This window comes from Coenobita brevimanus, chromosome 3 (genome assembly GCF_032717465.1).
Source record: "Coenobita brevimanus isolate Jiangsu-jjx chromosome 3, ASM3271746v2, whole genome shotgun sequence".
NCBI lineage: Eukaryota > Metazoa > Arthropoda > Malacostraca > Decapoda > Coenobitidae > Coenobita > Coenobita brevimanus.
The window spans coordinates 6,827,488-6,845,428 of record NC_136956.1 but is presented as its reverse complement, the minus strand read 5'-3'; the positions used below and the strand labels follow the sequence as shown (position 1 = coordinate 6,845,428).

The 17,941-nt window shown below is 43.8% G+C and overlaps 1 protein-coding gene across 1 annotated transcript; it reads right to left on the bottom strand.

The window, feature by feature from the left end:
- Positions 1-3,648: 3,648 nt before the first annotated feature.
- On the bottom strand, positions 3,649-17,570 carry LOC145392954 (uncharacterized). Its single transcript, XM_080267248.1, has 7 exons — positions 17,532-17,570; positions 13,311-13,408; positions 11,849-11,969; positions 6,666-7,388; positions 6,385-6,531; positions 6,050-6,229; positions 3,649-4,155 (listed from the first exon to the last, which is right to left on the bottom strand). Exons 1-7 carry the CDS (start codon positions 17,568-17,570, stop codon positions 3,649-3,651), a joined length of 1,815 nt encoding a protein of 604 aa, XP_080123374.1.
- Between the last annotated feature and the right edge of the window lie 371 nt (positions 17,571-17,941).

The following is a 17,941-nucleotide window of genomic DNA, read 5'->3' as shown; positions in this document are numbered from 1 at the left end:
GTGAGAGTGGGGCTGCGACAGGGATGTGTGATGTTGCCTTGGTTGTTTAATATTTACATGGATGGTGTTGTAAGGGAGGTGAATGCAAGAGTTTTAGGTGGAGGTCTGAGTCTAGTGAATGTTGATGGTGGAGAGTGGAATCTAAAGCAGCTGCTGTTTGCAGATGATACTGCACTGGTGACTGATTCAGAGGAGAAATTGAGACAGTTGGTAGAGGAGTTTGGAAGGGTGTGTGAAATGAGGAAATTGAAAGTAAATGAGAATAAGAGTAAAGTGATGAAGTGTAAGAGGTTGATAGATGGTAGGGGGATGAATATAGTTTTGAACGGTGAGTTGCTTGAGGAGGTAGAATGTTTTAAATATTTAGGGTCACATGTTGCTGTGGATGGAAGAATAGATGCAGAAGTGAAGTTTAGAATAAATGAAGTAGGAAAGGTGCTGGGAGGAATGAAAAAAGTGTTTAAATGTCGTTCGCTTAGAATGGATGTAAAGAGAAGGCTGTATGAGGGTGTTGTGGTACCGACTGCGTTATATGGGGCTAAAACATGGAATATGGGTGTAGCAGAGAGGAAAAGTTTGAATGTAATGGAGATGAGGTGTCTGAGGAGTATGTGTGGAGTGACGCGTATGGATCGAGTGCGAAATGATGAAGTGCGAAGGAGAACTGGAGTTGTTTGGGAGATGGCTGGTAGAGTTGAGCAGAGGGTGTTGCGATGGTTTGGATATATGGAGAGAATGGATAATGAGCGATTGGTGAAAAAGATAACTAGATCTAATGTGAGAGGTGTACGGCTGAGAGGAAGACCACGAATAGGATGGATGGACAGTGTGAAGAGAGCGCTGGATGCGAGAGGGATGTCTGTTGAGCAAGGAAGAGTGCCTGTGCGTGACAGAAATAAATGGAAATTGTGAATAAGTGATGACGCAGCCCTGAGGGGATATTCTCCCGCATTTGGTCTGATCAGCTAGTCAGGTCAGGTGCGGGTAAGGGGATGGGTCCGTTATGACGTGGCAGGGGTAAACCAGTTCTGCTGTCGGGCCCTGCTGCGGATGTCACTGAATGCATTGCGCAGTTGACCCTTGTGTGGTGTGGTGCGGTGAGGATCTGTCCGTTCTCCCCTTTGGGGCTAAGATGCGAATGAATGTGTTTCAATGGATGAGTAAATGGGGAGTGTGTCGTCCTGTCTCAGCTACCTCCCTTTCCTTGGGGGAAGCAGCCTAGGTATATAGATAGATAGATACACGTGACACCTTCCTCAACAAGATGCCAGGCAGGGACAATGCCTTACCCAGCATGACCTCCCCCCCCCCTGCATGCCATTGTCTCAGCAATTCACCTGTTATCAGTGACCTGGCCAGTATAGCCATGTCATGCCACGGTACGAAATTCAGGGCCAGAGTGATTCCCCAATCAATTACAATGTGGAGGACAAACTTTACATAGCATTAGAGGAAGAAACAGTTAGAAATGATGATCAGGTAATGTGGCAAAAAAAGGTCAGGTATTAGTGAGTGAAACAATGCTTATAATGCCTATATTACTGCTTGAAAACCAATATACTCTTGTACTACATATAAATTCGTACCAAGTATATAAATAAATACCGTTTATGAGTGGTGTGAAATAGTTATCCTCCCCATAAAACTCGTTTTCTTTGGTGCCAGCCTGATAGAAAACCCAGTAAGGTAAGGAGGTACTCCTACCTGTAATGAGTATTTTAAACCTCAGGTGAGCGATTTCTCTATGAATTTTTGATGTTTCTCACCAAAAGCGAAGGTTTGAGCCAAAAAAAATTTTTTTCCTAAAATGGTCGGGACTGGGGGGAGTCAGCGGTGGAAAAGTGGTCGGGATGGGGCGGGTTAAAGACCCTAAAGGGGGAGCAGCCACCTCCTCCCCCCCCTTCCCTACTCCCCTGCCCTTATGTGTACTGTACTACCCTTATGTGCACTGTACTGCCCTTATGTGTAATGTACTACCCTTATGTGTACTGCACTATCCTTGTGTACTCTACTACCCTTATGTGTACTGTACTACACTTATGTGTACTGTATTACCCTTACATGTATTGTACTATCCTTATGTTTACTGTGCTATCATTATGTGTTCTGCACTACCTTATGTTTGCATGTACCATACAATCAAGTGTACTATAGTACTCTTAATCCTACTGTACTTAAATGTACTAAAGTAATGTATACTTTTGTACACTCATGTCTACTTCAAGGACCTCATGTGCTGGATGGTACTGTACTACAAATGATGGTAGTACAGATGACAAGAGGACAGTAATGATGAAGGTAGTACAGCATAGTACAGCAATGATAAAGGCAGTATAGCATAATACAGTAATAATGAGGATAGTACAGCACAGTACAGTAATGATGAGGGTAGTACAGCATAGTACAATGATGATGAGGGTAGTACAGCATAGTACAATAATGATGAGAGTACAGCACAGTACAATAATGATGAGGGTAGTACAACATAGTACAGTAATGATGAGGGTAGTACAACATAGTACAGTAATGAGGGTAGTACAGCATAGTACAGTAATGATGAGGGTAGTACAGCATAGTACAATAATGATGAGGGGTAGTACAGCACAGTACAATGATGATGAGGGTAGTACAGCATAGTACAGTAATGATTAGGGTAGTACAGCATAGAAAAATAATGGTGACAGTAGTATAGAACAGTACAGTAATGATGAGGGTAGTACAGCATAGTACAGTAATGATGGAGGTAGTACAGTATATTAAAATAATGATGAGGGTAGTACAGCATAGTACAGTATAATACAACAGTGATGAGGGTAGTACAACACTGCACAATAATGATGAGAGTAATACAGTACTTCAGGGTCGTAGAGCATAGTAATGATGAGGGTAGTACAGCATAGTACAATCATGATGAGGGTAGTACAGAATAGTACAACAGTGATGAGGGTAGCACAACACTGCACAATAATGGTGAGAGTAATACAGTACTTGAGATTCGTACAGCATAGTAATGATGAGGGTAGTACAGCATAGTAGTCATGGTGAGGGAAGTGCAGCATAGCACAGTAATCACTGGGGTAGTGCAGCATAGTACAGTAATGATTGGGGTAGTACAGTAATGATGTGGGTAGTACAGTACACAAGGGTAGTACAGTACATGAGGGTAGTACAGAAGACAAGGACTAATCATATGAGTGTAGAGTGGAACTGAAGGTAGTACAATAATTATGAGGATAGTACAATGTAGTAGATGGGGTAGTACAACATGGTAATAATGGTAGTAAAGTACAGTATAGTGGAGGACATAAGGATAGAAAAAGCAGTACAATAATCATGAGGACAGTACAATGCAATACATGAGGCTATTACAAAATAATACAGTAATCATGGTAGTACAGTATAGTGCAGTATGTGAGGATAACACAGTGTAGTACATAAGAACAGTACAATGTAGTACATGAGGTTAGTACAACACAATAATCATGGTAGTAATACAAGACAGTACATTACATGAAGGTAGTACAATGCAGTAGGCTACATGGGGGGTTGAATATCAGTTTAGTAATAATGGTAGTAAAGTAAATGAGAATGTACAATGCAGTACAATTATCATGCTGTACATTAGAGTACACTGATGTAGTAGAGTAACTATTGGTTAAGCACAATACCACAGTCCACCACAGTGACCTGTGTGATGTCACTGTGGTTGGTTGCTGCCCTCACCACCTCCAGCCCGCTGACCACCTCACCAAAGACATCACAGTACAGCTCGCCACCTTGACAGTCCCTGGTGGTGATGACAAACTGGGCAGCCACGTCAGCATCACCCCACCACCACACGGCCCCCGCCCTGCCTGACCTCTGGTACTGCCCACCTCTGATGTCTATTATCCCTGCCCCTCCTTCCCCTCCCTTCCCTTCGTAGTCCCCACCCCACACACACTCCCCCAGCCTGCCCTTGTACCCCACGTCGTGTAATTTAGTGTTGCGGTATGAGATGCCGGTCTGGCCGGTACACAGCAGCCTAAACTGCTGTGCTGCAGGCGTGTTGGGACTCAGCCGGATGTGGACCCGCCCTCTTGTTGACCCCCCCCAGCCCAGGTCCAGATGGACCGTGGTGGAGGAGAGGTCCATGGCCCCCAGCACCTCACTCACCTGCACAACACAACAACGTCAGTCACAGAGAGGCAAGGAGAGAAGGGAGGAAGGAAAGAAGGAGAAGTGTGAGCAAATAAAGTGGACGAGAGGAGGAGGGCGCCATGGCAAGGTTAGAGCATATGGCAGCAGGAGAGAGAGAGAGAGAGAGAGAGAGAGAGAGAGAGAGAGAGAGTAAGTAGGGAGGAAAGGAACAGCCAGCCAAGAGAGAGAGAGAGAGAGAGAGAGAGAGAGAGAGAGAGAGTGGGAGGGAGGGAGGGAAGGAACAGCTAAGAGAGAGAGAGAGAGAGAGAGAGAGAATAAAATAGCTAAGAGACAGAGAAAGACAGGGAGGGAGGATGGGAGGAAAATAATAACTGAGAGAGAGAGAGAATAAAATAGCTAAGAGACAGAGAAAGACAGGGAGGGGGGATGGGAGGAAAATAATAACTGAAAGAGAGAGAGACAGACAGACAGACAGAGAATGGTTTGGGGGTGGGAAGAAAATGTGGGTAAAATGGAAAAAGAACCATTACAAAGAAAACGAGAAAATAAAAACTGATTCAAGGCAAGAGCGATGAGTCAATTAAATACCAAATAAGTGGGACAACATGGGACAAATGCAAGAACATAAATGAAAACAGGAGTGGAAAGGCACGGAGGAAATGGAAGGCAATGCAGGTTACAGAGGCAAGCGTTGAAACCATTACAAAATTTTAATAAAGTATGAGGGAAATTACTGGGAAAAAACACGAGGGTGGGCAGAGAGAAGAAAAAGGAGGAAGTGAAAAATGGAGGAAAGGAGACAAGAAGAAAATAAGATGACAATGGATGAGGCTAAATAAGAACAAGCAGAATTAGCAAACACTTGAAAAGCAGTGTGGAGAAAATGAGAGAAAAATAAAAATTTGGAAGAAAGCAGGAAACAGATTTACACAAATGTGAAATGACAAAGGAGGGATGTAAGAAGGAAGAAGAGAGTGCAGAAACGGAGAGAAGGAAGGAAGGAGGGACGTATGAAGGAAGAAGAGAGTGTAGAGACAGAGGGAAGGAGAAAACTAAATGATAATGGTAAAAAGAGAAAAAGGAGAACGAGGAAGAAAGACGATACACAGATAAGGGATGGAACTAAGGAAGTAGGAAAGTATGACAGAGTACAATGAAGAGAGAACCTGTATTTTTTTCACAGGAGAAATCATCAGAGAAATTACCAATATGCCGGGAATCGAACCCGGGACTCTCAGGCGAGAGCCAGGCAGCATACCACTACACCACGACAGTTAAAAGTTAACTCACGTTGTCACAATCTTGTAACCAACGTCCCTCCGCCCCCACTGTGGGCATCAAGAGGATGAGTTAACCCCCTGGCACTCGTGGTGTAGTGGTATGTTGCCTGGCTCTCGCCTGAGAGTCCCGGGTTCGATTCCCGGCATATTGGTAATTTCTCTGATGACAGAGTACGATTGGAGGGAAGGCAGGAAGGAGGTAAAGCTGAAAGGAAGGTCGGAGAGGAGGGCTAATGGAGGAAGGAGAAGAAAGCAAACAGAAGAAGAATAGGGAAGGGAACCAAAAAACAGGAAAAGAGGATGGAAGAAAGAAAAATGATAAACGTGTGGGAAAGGAAAGAGAAAGGTAGAGAAATTTTAAACAGAGGAATGAAAGAAGGAAGAGAGACACACATGGAGAGTATGATGAGCAACAGGGAGAGAGGAATGTGTATGTATGTATGTATGTATGTATGAGGAAGGGAATCATCGGTATGACCTGCATCTAAAACATCCAACTTAAGGCATTAGAAATTATTGTGAGCTTCATAACACAGGCGAGATAAAAATCAGTGGTATATGTGGCTGGAGTGGTGTAAGACTCAAACAGGTGATGGAGTTGATGGTACGTGTCAGAGCGGTGTAGTTACCTGCAGTGTGTGGGCATGGGGGGGTGGGGGCTGATCCTGAAGGCAGTACATGTATATCTGGTCATTTTCCAGGCTTATCCTGGAGGACCGGATTCGACCTTGGTCTTCTTGGAAGGCAAATACCAGGCCAGCCTCCACCAGCGTCTTGATGCGCTGACTCATCTCCAGCAGGTTCACAACCTGTGGGCAGTACAAGTATTGTACATTAGTACATGTGTACAGCATCAATATGTTATTACATGGGACACTGTTAGTACATTCTTATGGACATTATTATTACATGGAGACAATACTGGTGGGGGTGCAGTGAGTAGTGACAATAGTGGGTAACTTACTGTTATTTGCTGTGGCATCTTTGTGATGGTGTTGATCCTGTCCATGATGGTGGAGGCCGGGTCTGGATGTGGTAGAAGGGCAAGTCTGTGTGTGGCATCAGTCTTCACTGGCAGTGCATCTGGGGCTGTCCTGATGGCCTCATGCACCTGTCCGCATTAACACAAACATTAATGCAGAAGGCTCTGCTAACGTACACTTCACACATCAAAAGTTTATATGTCAGTTTAAGTGTGCTCACGTTACTACAGAAGCCTGGTGGTAGAAGGCAGTGGCTGCCTACCTTCATGCTGGTGGTGATAGTTTTGACATCAGGGAACAGTTGCTGACACTTCTCCCCCCAGTCTTCAACTTCCACACTGCATTGGTCAGCGTGGCCAGTGGCTGTGAAGGCCTCCTGTGCTGTGCTGGCATTCTGCAGACACTCCAGTCTGGCCTCCAGCTGCTTCTCTCCTTCTTCTCCTTCTTGCTTCATGGCCACCACTCTGGCATACTCCTCCTCTATCAGTGTCACAGTTGCAGCAATTTTCTGTGTGAATTCCTCCAACTTTTTCATCAGCTGGAGGGTTTGTTCCTTCTGATCAGCCAGCCAATTCCGGTACTGTTCCAGCTGGGACTGGATGTCATGGCAGCGAGTAACATGACTCCTCATGCTGCTCTCATGCCTCACCAGCAGGGACCAAAGCTCCATGCTTATCCCACTGGGCCTCTTCTGGGTTGTGCCACATCGTCTTTTGGCTGGCTTTTCGCCAGATGGTCCTGCTGCCTGTGCCAGCTGTACACTCTTAAGTTTTTTTACAACAGCCTCCAGGGCATAGGTTACTGGGAAATTATCCAGGGAGGTGGTGGGGTGGCTGGCACGGCAGTCAGGGCAGGTCAGCAGGTTGGGTGCGGTCAGTTGTAAGATGCAGGACGAACAAAAGGTGTGGCCACACGGCAGATTGCGTGGCCGACGCTCATTCTCATCATAGGTGATGCAGCACACACTGCACTGCTCAGGATTGTCCTGTGCAACAACAATAACATTGATTGCTTACAAGTAGCATATGATGGACATTGCTGACCTTATAACCTAAAAGGCAGTATTAATATTCATAACTCTCTGATGCTAAGAAAGAAAGCAATAACATGAGCTTTATATGACTGACGTCAATACTGTACAAGTGGTGTTTAATAAGAGCAATGTAACATGCCATAACAGAATATGGCACTGTAGTGCAACATGTACAGTAACACTAATATCAATAGTGAGAGACAGTACAGTAGCGAATAGGGATCTTTTTATCCACAAACTGTATGTCTAACTTTGTACACTAGTCCTGAATGTGACAACCCTCCACTGTATAGTGTGTGTGTGTGTGTGCTACATACCATCAGTTGCTATACAGGTAAACTATTATACCCTAAAAATGGTATAACTGATACATGCTCAGAGTACAATGTATAGTGTAATGCCTATCTATCTATCCACTATCTACCTATCTATCTGTCTGTCTTCTGTTATCAGTCCGTATGCATGCCTATCTATCTGTCTGTCTTCCAATGTCAGTCCATATATGTGTCTATCTATCTGTCTGTCTTCCCATCTGTCTATCAATCTGTCAATACATCTGTAGCCAGATGCATTAATCCGGAAGTGCTCGGTAACAAACAAATTGCTTCCGTGTCACCCCATCCTCTACCATCAGGCTGCCCGACCTCCAACCCACACCACATTCATTCCCTCTCCTTCTACCCCATCTCTCCATATCATCCCGGTGTCCCTCTCCTTCTCTCCCTCTCCACTTCACTCACAGACACTCTGAGTTTATTTCTAACATTCCATTTTCAACACATGCACAAACCATGTAGGGGTCTGTGTAGCACTTTTCAGCACATCCACACCAACACCACACATCCACGTCAACACTACACATCGACATCAACACCACAACACTCTTTCACTACCTCATCTATCTGTCTGTTTCTCCACGTAGCAACACATCCACATCAACACTACAATGTTTAGGGTTGGCATTAAACTCCCCCCCCCCAAAAAAAAAAAAAAAAAAAAATCAAGAAACCCCCTTTTTTTTTTTTTTTTTTTTTTTTAATGTAGCCTGGGAACATAGATACACTTCCTCTCTCTGCAATCATATTTATACATGCAGACAAGACCGACAGTCTCCTAAAATCTTACTAATGTTCTTCCAGAAAACCGTACAATATTGTAATTACTTATTTAGTCTTTCTAAAGGCCTTACTCAGTAACTCACCTGCCTTTTCCCTATAATGAACTTTCCTCTTCGGGCATTTTTGAATGTGAGTTATCACTCTTTCAATTTTAGCACTTATTATTTGGCTGCAGTATTTGCAGGCTGCTTTCTGTTTATCATTTTCTAAGATATCAACATCCCATTCTGTTGTCTTTTTTCTGCTGCTACCAGCAGGCATTTTGTTGCTGTCGTACTCACACTACCAGTGCTAGGCAGGTGCACAAACACTTGCGCAAAGCGCAATTGCGCACCGTTGCACTCCGGTGAATACTGTTTGCGCATTGTGCACCGCACGAGACCATACGCAATATTGCACTTCGCACATGAAAAGGCAGGTGCGCATGCGCAAATTTATTTGCGCTTGCACAACTAAATTTGTGCTTGCACACCTGCCTTGCGCATCTGTCCTGTGGATTGCGCACTGCGCAATCCAAGGGACATGTGGTCTTGGGAGCTTCCCATATGTCTGGACAAGGGATGGGGGAAGCTCGGGCGGGTCGTGAGGGTTCTGCTGGGGGGAGGCGGGAGGGACGGAGGGTAGTAGCATTTCTTAAAATGCTTCAACAGAGGCAATGTATTTGAATATTTGTTAGATTATTATTATTAGTAGTAGTAAATATTAATAAATTAAAAATACATTATCTATTACGAGTAGCATATGCAATTCCTTACAAAAATCATTAAAACATATTTTATATATCAAATATCCACAGGCTGTGGATATTTGATTTAAATAATATGTTTTAATGATTTTTGTAACAAATTACACATGCTCTTGTATATCTATATTGAATTATTAAATAAAATGTCTTGCAAAAATGCAGATAAAAGTCAAACTGGCAACATCACAGCCTTTGTTTCCCTGTCCCTCCGCTGCGCAGCCCACTCACTCCTCTGAACTTCCTCGAGTGAAAAAGTTACTACAAGACAGTATTGTGATACCAGCTCTAATGTATGGAAGTGAAGCTTTGTCCTTGTTAGAGGGACAGACGTCAAGAGTGAGAGCTGTGGAAATAAATGAGTAATTTGACGAGCATGTGGAGTTACATGGAGAAACAGACTGACAAATGAGGAAGTGAAGGAGCATTGTGTTGTGGCTGTGGCTGTGAGAGGAAGCGTTAGGAGAAACACTGAGGTGGTTTGGTCATATGGAGAGGATGGAGAGTGAGAGACTAACAAGGAGAGTGTATGTGAGTGAGGTGGAGGGGGGGGAAGGGAGGGGGAGGCCAAGGATGAGATGGAGGGATGGAGTGGAGAATACATGAGAGAGGGGTGTGTGAGCTGGGAGCAGGGCAGTGAAATGGCAGGGGACAGAGCGACATGGAGGCGATTTGTTGCTTGGCCAGTGGCCACCCATTACGGGATTAAGGCGTCTGGCAATAGATAGATAGAATAATAATAAATAAAAGTAAGTATGCTATTTCATTTAAATATCTCAATATTTTACATTACTTCCCACAAATATATGCAAATGGTTTACGCTTGCGTTTTGCGACATTGCGCAAGCTAAATATTTGTCAAATTGCGCACTTGCGCTTGAAGCCTACCTCACCCGTCCATTTCCTGTACAGTACAAGTTAACAGAGGCTTTATCCAAACGGACCACCTTGTAACAAAAACAACATGTCTTAAACAAGAGTCTGTTCCTCAGACAACACTTGAAATCTTGTTTCACTCTAAATTACTTTTTAATTGCTTATTTTAAATGATTTACAAATAAATATGAGCAATAAGAAAAGAAACCCCCAAAAAACAATAAAACCCAATAAAACCCCCCAAAACCTAGTGGGGTGGAAAAAAAAAAAATGTTTTTTTCCAACATTGACAACTCTCCTTCACTACCTCATTTGCCTGTCTCTCCACGTAACTACACATCCACATGAACATCACAACCCTCCTTCATTACTTCATTTGTCTGTCTGTCGACTCTGTCCACGCAACTACACATCCACATCAACACCACAACATTCCTTCACTACCTCATTTGTCTGTCAACGTAACAACACATCCACATCAACACCACAACACTCCTTCACTACTTTATTTGCCTGTCTCTCCATGTAACTACACATCCTCATCAACACAACAATGCTCCTTCACGACCTTACTTGCCTGTCTCTCCACGGAACTACACATCCTCATCATTACAACGCTTTGTCACTTATGCATTTGTTTGCCTGTCTCTCCATGTACAGTAGCTCCATATCCACATCAACACCACAGTGCTCCTTCATTTCTCCAATTAACTTTCTGTGCCTCCGTGTAACTCCACACACCAATGCCACAATGCTCCTTCACTTTCTCATTTGCCTGTCTTTTTCTCCAAGTAACTCCACATGCACATCAACATCACAACATTCCCTAGCTTCCACATATATCCATCTGTCACTACATGAAACTGCACATCAACATGAACACAACAACATTCCTTAATTTCCAATTTTTCCCTATGTCTCTGCATGTAACTCTACATCCACATCAACACCACACCGTTGCTTCACTTTTTTATTTGTGTTTGTCTCTCTGTGTAACTGCACATGCTCCTCTCAGATAACTCACTTCCATTGCACTCACTCTTGCTTATGTCCTTCCAACAGGGTCCAGGGTTCACTTCCGTATGTTACAGTGGGGATCACCATACAGTCATGCAGGGACTTTTCTTCTTCCATGCTCACTGCCCTAATGCTCGTCACTGCCTTCATTGTACCAGCAACTCCCATCCTGTCCCATCGCACATTAACCCCCCTCCCCGCCCCTTTCTTTTCTAACTTGGCCTAAAATGTCCATCTCTCCGTGTTGAATACCGAGTTGTGACAGTAGATTAACACAAGGATAAGACAGTTAGTCACGAAGAAGTGCTATGTAAAGGATGTAGGAGCCGCAGCCTTGTCTTTTTTCTGCTACTGAGCTACGTGAAGTAAGCTGCAAGCCGACGAAAATCTAGGCCAAATGAAGGTGAAGGAACAATACTATAAACAAATGTTGGGAAATATAAAAGTTGGTGAGTGTACAGTACTTCTCGTCGCCTCAAATATTCAAGCCACAAGTCAAGTACTGTGAGTAGGTTAACAGTACCCAATAATGATACTCACCATATTTGTTATAGTGGCACTGCGTACGTCTGTGGGGGACTATACTCCTCACTGTATACCTCTCTGGCACGTCACTGTTCACTGTATACCTCTCTGGCACTTTACTGTTCACTGTATACCTCTCCGGGCACTTTACTGCTCACTGTATACCTCTCTGGCACTTTACTGTTCACTGTGTACCTCTCTGGCACTTTACTGCTCACTGTATACCCACAACAGCGTTCTCTGTCGTCAGTCAACCTGGTAAAAGATAACAACATTTATATCTCCCACCAGAATATCTAAGTTACCCTTTCAGTGTGAGGACACATTTGTTTAAGAGTCTATCTTTGCTACCACATCCCATTTTCATCACCTTAGGACAACATACGATCGAGGCACAAATTCATGGTCTCACTTACCTGCTCCAGATAAAAAATCCACGCTACCCAATAGATAATTATAATGGTGTGAAGAAAGCAAGCACTGGAGATAGTCATTGTATTTATAATGATACAGAAGGAAATACTACTGTGTACTTTTGTGCCATTTTGCTTACTGTGTGTACATGTCCATGTGTGTAACTTCACCTCCTGGGTGATTATGTATGTGTGTCACCACCCATGTGTACATACCCGTGTGTGTAACTTTACCTCCTGTGTGGATATGTACAGTCATTGTCATAAATAATTACCTATCCTCCTGTACGCCGTGCCTCAGGCTGGCTCCTTTATGCGCGGCAAGTCACACGGAGTAAGAGGGGCTGAAACAGAGGAGCTAGAGAGAGAAAGGAAGGTGGGGGGGGGGAGTGATGCAACGAAGTGACGGTCCTGGAGTGAGGTGAGGGAGGGGAGGGAGGCTGAAGTGTGAAGTGGTGGCCACATAATTTGTGTATTTTCTTTCATTCATATTATGATATAAAGGAGTTAATATTCGGTTGATAATAGTGCATTATACCTTGTATTGCGGAGTCAGATAACAAGCTTTAAATAGGTGGTGATATCAAGGGCTGGCTTGTGAGAGAAATATACCGACGTGACAGTTCAAACATCAGTGCGGAGCCAGAAATTTGTGTTCATCCGTGTATTTTGACTTCGGAGGAAGAATGGAATCTGGATGGCTTTGACTTGTGTCATATTTGTGTAAGAAATGTCCTCTACCCTTACATGTATTTAATATTTGGACTAAATATCACATTCAACCTTTGACATGGCTGTGTCCACAGTAAATATGATCATCCTCTCGGTACACACTCCCTCTCTACGGTCACCACCATGTCAACTATTTTATGGCACCTCTGTTATGAAAAGGCTGTTTAGAATAATTTTGCATAAAAAAAATATGTTTGAGGTCTGTGCATAAGGGTGGATATAATAATGGTATCTCTCATAACCTGTTAGAAGGAAAGTGAAACAAAATACTAACCAAACTCCCAAAATATATCTATGTCAATGTTTACCGACACTGGTCAAGCCAAAGCAACCAAGAAAACCTTAGTATGTAGTCCAGTGGCCTCCTTCCTTAATTACTTCTTGCAGTCTTCACGGCACCGAGGAAACAATGTTGTTAATGGTTTGCTGGTTTCGTCATTACGGCTCTCACACATCGTTGGTGTGCTGGAGGTTGCGGGTCCGTGTCCTCTCGTTCTCTGGCTTCCACGCGTTGACAATCTGGACCCACGCAATCTCGATGGTTCTACACTAATGTTTGGTCTGTCACATTAGTATATTTCTCTAACGAGCCAGCCCTTGATATCACCACCCATCTAAAGATGTTATCTGATGCTGCTATACAAGGTGTAATGCAGCTTTATCTACTGAATGGTAACTCCTTTATATGATGCCCTGATGTGGCCACCACTTTGCATTTCATTCTCCCTCCTCTACCTTCCCTCCCTTCCCTCCCTAACTCCACCCCAGCACCAACACTCTTCCCTCCTCCCCTCCACGTTCCCTTCTCTCCCTGGCCCCTCCCTCTCAGCCTCCTATACACCAGTGTGACATGCCGCGCATAAAGGAGCCAGCCTGAGACACAGGATACAGAAGGATAGGTGATTATTTATGACCATGACTGTACGTGTGTCACTCCACCCATGTGCACATACCCATGTGTGTAACTTTACCTGCTGTGTGAATATGTACGTGTGTCACTTCACCACCTGTAAACATACGTACGTGTGTGTGTAGCTTCACCACCTGAGTACATATGTACGTGTGTATGTCACTTCAGCCATACAATGGCTACATATCCGTGTGTGTGTCACCTCGGCTGTTGTGCATACATGCAGGTGTGTCAGCAGCAACTGCATGTATGTGCAGGTGTCATTTCATGTGTACATGTATTGTTGTGTGCGTTATCAACACAACAACAGCCAGTCAGGGGGTGGAATGATAACATCGAGACTGATAACACTTCAGGGCCAAGGCTTCCACCACTACCCCCGCACTCCTACACTCTGTATTATTATTACCATCCACTCACTCGATGTAGTGCTGCTCTTGGGTGTCTGTCCTTTCCTCTCCTCCCTCCTTTCCTTCCATCTTCTTCTGTCTCTCTTTACTTCATTCTTTCCTTGTCCTTCTGCCTACAGGTGACTTTACATTCCCTCTTTTGTCTGTCATTCCTTCATTCTTTCCTCTTCTTCTCCCTATGTGTGACTCTACACTGAGTGACACGCCAAATGGTTTCCTGTACACCAGGAAACCATTTACTATGTTGGATGGTAACCATATAACCAAATTATGGCACCTGGTGGTTTAGTGGGAAATAAAGGTGCTCCAATCGCACTGAACCGGTGAAGATTTATATCCAAGGGGTTGTTGGGGTTATTGCTCACGTTATGCCACTCAGGAATGAGTGAGGCTGGTCACTCATCTTAAATGTCAGGACCAACATGCTTAGCCCCAGGCTCCTACGTTCCTCTTGGGGCAAGGTAGGATTGGATGATGGATGGATGGATGATTATTATTATTTATTATTATTGTTGTTATTATTATTATTATTAATATTAGTGACATCCAACAAGTAAGTGTCTATACTGTATATAAACCTCAGTGAATCTATACATTACAAACTTATATGTAGGAAAGGAAGAGAGAGGTGAAAAGATTAGTAAGAGAGAGTAAGAAGAGAGTGGATGAGGAATTTGGAAGGAATTTGAGTGTAAAGTGGAGGGACTGTTAGAAAATTTTCTGGAAAGAGGTAAAAACAGTAAGACAGGGTGGCAGTAAAGTTAGTAGGGGAGTGAAAGATAAAAATGGTAGATTATCAGTGGAGAAAGGAGAAAAAGTGAGCAGAGGGAGAGAACACTTTAAGGAATTGTTGAACATAGATGATAGAAGTAATGCGAGTATAAGTGGCTGGGGAATGGCCAGGAGAAGGAGGGAGGTGAGTAGACAGGAAGAAATCAGTAGGATAGAAGCTGTGGAAGCAATGAAGAAAGTCAAATTGGGGAAATCCCCAGGAATTGATGGAGTGTGTGGCGAAATGCTGAAGCATAGGGGAGAGATAGTAGTCGAATGGATGTGGAAGATGTGCAGATTGGCCTGGGAGGAAGGCAGAGTCCCAGAGGATTGGAAGTCAGGTATAATTATTCCCATGTACAAAGGGAAAGAGGAAGAAGAAGAGTGTGGTAATCAAAGGGGAATTTGTCTTCTTAGTGCAATAGGAAAAGTATATGGTAGGATACTTACTGAGAGAGTTAGCGAAATAACAGAGGAATTAGTTGAAGAAGAGCGAGGCTTTAGGAAGCGAAGAGGTTGTGTAGATCAGATATTCATTCTTAGATCTCTAGTGGAAAAGTTTCGAGAGAAGGGAAAGAAGTTGTATGCGGCCTTCATAGATTTGGAGAAAGCATATGACAGGGTGGACAGACAAGGATTGTGGAAATTATTAAGAATATAATTATGGAGTACATGGGAAGTTGCTGAATGCTGTGAAGAGTATGTATGATGGTGCTACGGCTGGAGTGCGTGTGGAGAGTGAACTGAGTGAATTGTTCTGTTTGAAGGTTGGGTTGAAACAGGGATGTGTCATGTCTCCATGGTTGTTCAATCTGTACATGGATGGGGTAATAAAAAGAGATACAAGGTAGGGCAGTGGATGTTGGAGTGGCCATAGTGAGAGAGGGCAGTGTTTGGAAACTCCCTGCACTGTTGGTTGCAGATGATACTGTGTTGCTAAGTGAAGACAAAGGGGAGCTACAAGGCTTGGTGGATGAGTTTGGAAGAGTGTTACAGAAATGGAATCTAAAGGTGAATGAGGGGAAGAGTAAAGTGACAGTCTTTGAGAGAGGTAAAGTCAGTGAATGTACAGTGAGGTTGGATGGTGAGGAAATGGAAAATGTGAGTACCTTTAAGTACTTCGGGAGTGTGATGAGTAAGGATGGAAGTTTGGAGGGTGAAGTGCTTGAAAGGGTACAACAAGGAAGAAAGGTTGCTTGTTCCTTGACAGCAGTGATACGAACAGGGAAGTGAGCATGGAAGTAAAAAAGTTACTGCATGACAGTATTGTGATACCAACTCTAATGTATGGAAGTGAAGCTTGGACAATGTTGGAGGGACACAAGTCAAGAGTGAGAGCAATGGAAATGAGTTATTTAAGAGGTGCCTGTGGAGTCACATGGAGAGATAAGCTGACAAATGAGGACATAAGGAGCGTTGTGGTGTGGATGTGGATGTGATAGGAAGCGTTAGGAGAAACACACTGAGGTGGTTTGGCCATGTGGAGAGGATGGAAAATGAGAAACTGATGTGGAGCGTGTATGTGAGTGAGGTGGAGGGCGAGAAGGGGAGGGAAAGGCCAAGGATGAGATGAAGGGATGGAGTGGAGAGGTATATGAGAGAAGGGGGTGTGAGTTGGGAGCAGGACAGTGAAATGGCAGGGGACAGGGAGACGTGGAGGCGATTTGTTTGTGGTCATCCCGTACGGGATTAAGGCATATGGCGATAAACAGATAGATAGATATATAAACTCTTATAAGTAGCTGTATCCATGGGTGTCAAAATTACCATATGCTTTTCAGAGGCGGCAGAACAGGGGAGGGGGGGGAGTGGAGGCTGGAGCGGCGCTAGTATCTGTCAGCCCCCCCAGATACTGTGGTAGGTGGCGTGGTAAAAAGTAGGTAGCCTCAGGAATACAGGAAATGGTATTATGTAAATTTCAGCTCGTACCTTCAGCTGTAAACACAGCTCACCGTGATTCACAGTTTCTCACAACAGTGTAGATATTAACAAAGTGAAATGGGTGTTTGAAGCATCGCGGGAATATGTTCGACTTGCCATCTGGCGGTTTTCACTTGCGCTTACTTGTGTTCACCAACTTGAATGAAATGTTTTCACCTGAAGCACCTGGTTTAAGGCCACTTTGTGCAACAACATGTACAGTGCACACATGGTCTATTGAGTCTATCCTGGCGAATTATGAAGCTTTGACCAGTGCTTTGGCTGAAATAAATATTCAAAGCCATGATGACTATGGCAGAAAGGCTGCTCCAGCTTGAGAAGTTTCAGACTTTCGGGGGGCTTACTCTGTCTCACTTAGTGTTCAGTGCTACTGAACAAGTTGCTCTGCAGCTACAGGGAAAGGATACCACAGTGGGACATGCACTATCTGCATCAGCTGCATCTAAACAGTACCTGCAATGACTACACTCAGATGAAAATTCCAAGAATTCTTTGAAAAGGTAGTGAAAACCTCTGAAGTCTTCACAGAACAAGCGAGTCTTCCTCGCTTCAAACGTGTTCCATGGATGAAGGACCTCATCCACACAAATTCCAGACCCCAGATAACTATTTTAAGAGGATCTACTATGAAGTCACTGACTTGTGGATCTGGAGCTCTCATATCGATCTGACCAGACATCATCGAAAATTCCTAAAGAGGTCGAGAGTCTCTTGCTTACTGCAGCAAACTGGGATGGAGGATCACTGTACCTGAACAATGAAATCGTGGAATTCTATATGAGAGATATAGATGGGAGGAAATTGGAAAGACAGCTCAGCATGTTCCCAGAACTTGTACACGATGCCAAAAAGAGAAAAAAAAACCCGAGTTGCAAACCTTGAAGAAGGTTACAAATGTGGATATCACGAAAGCTTCTCCAGTCCATATTTTCAGAAGTGGTCAAACTGATGAAATTGTTCATGATCGTACCAGTCACAACAGCAACAGCTGAAAGACCATTTTCTTCCTTACACAGGGTGAAGACATACCTCAGGTCAACAATGGCTCAG

Coding starts and splice junctions, on each gene's coding strand:
- LOC145392954 (XM_080267248.1), bottom strand. CDS start 17,570: ATGTCTGGTCAGATCGATATGAGAGCTCCAGATCCACAA. Junction 13,409..17,531: donor TGAGAGCTCCAGATCCACAA/GTCAGTGACTTC, acceptor ACCAAACATTAG/TGTAGAACCATCGAGATTGC. Junction 7,389..11,848: donor GCAGTAAAGTGCCCGGAGAG/GTATACAGTGAA, acceptor GTTGTTGCACAG/GACAATCCTGAGCAGTGCAG.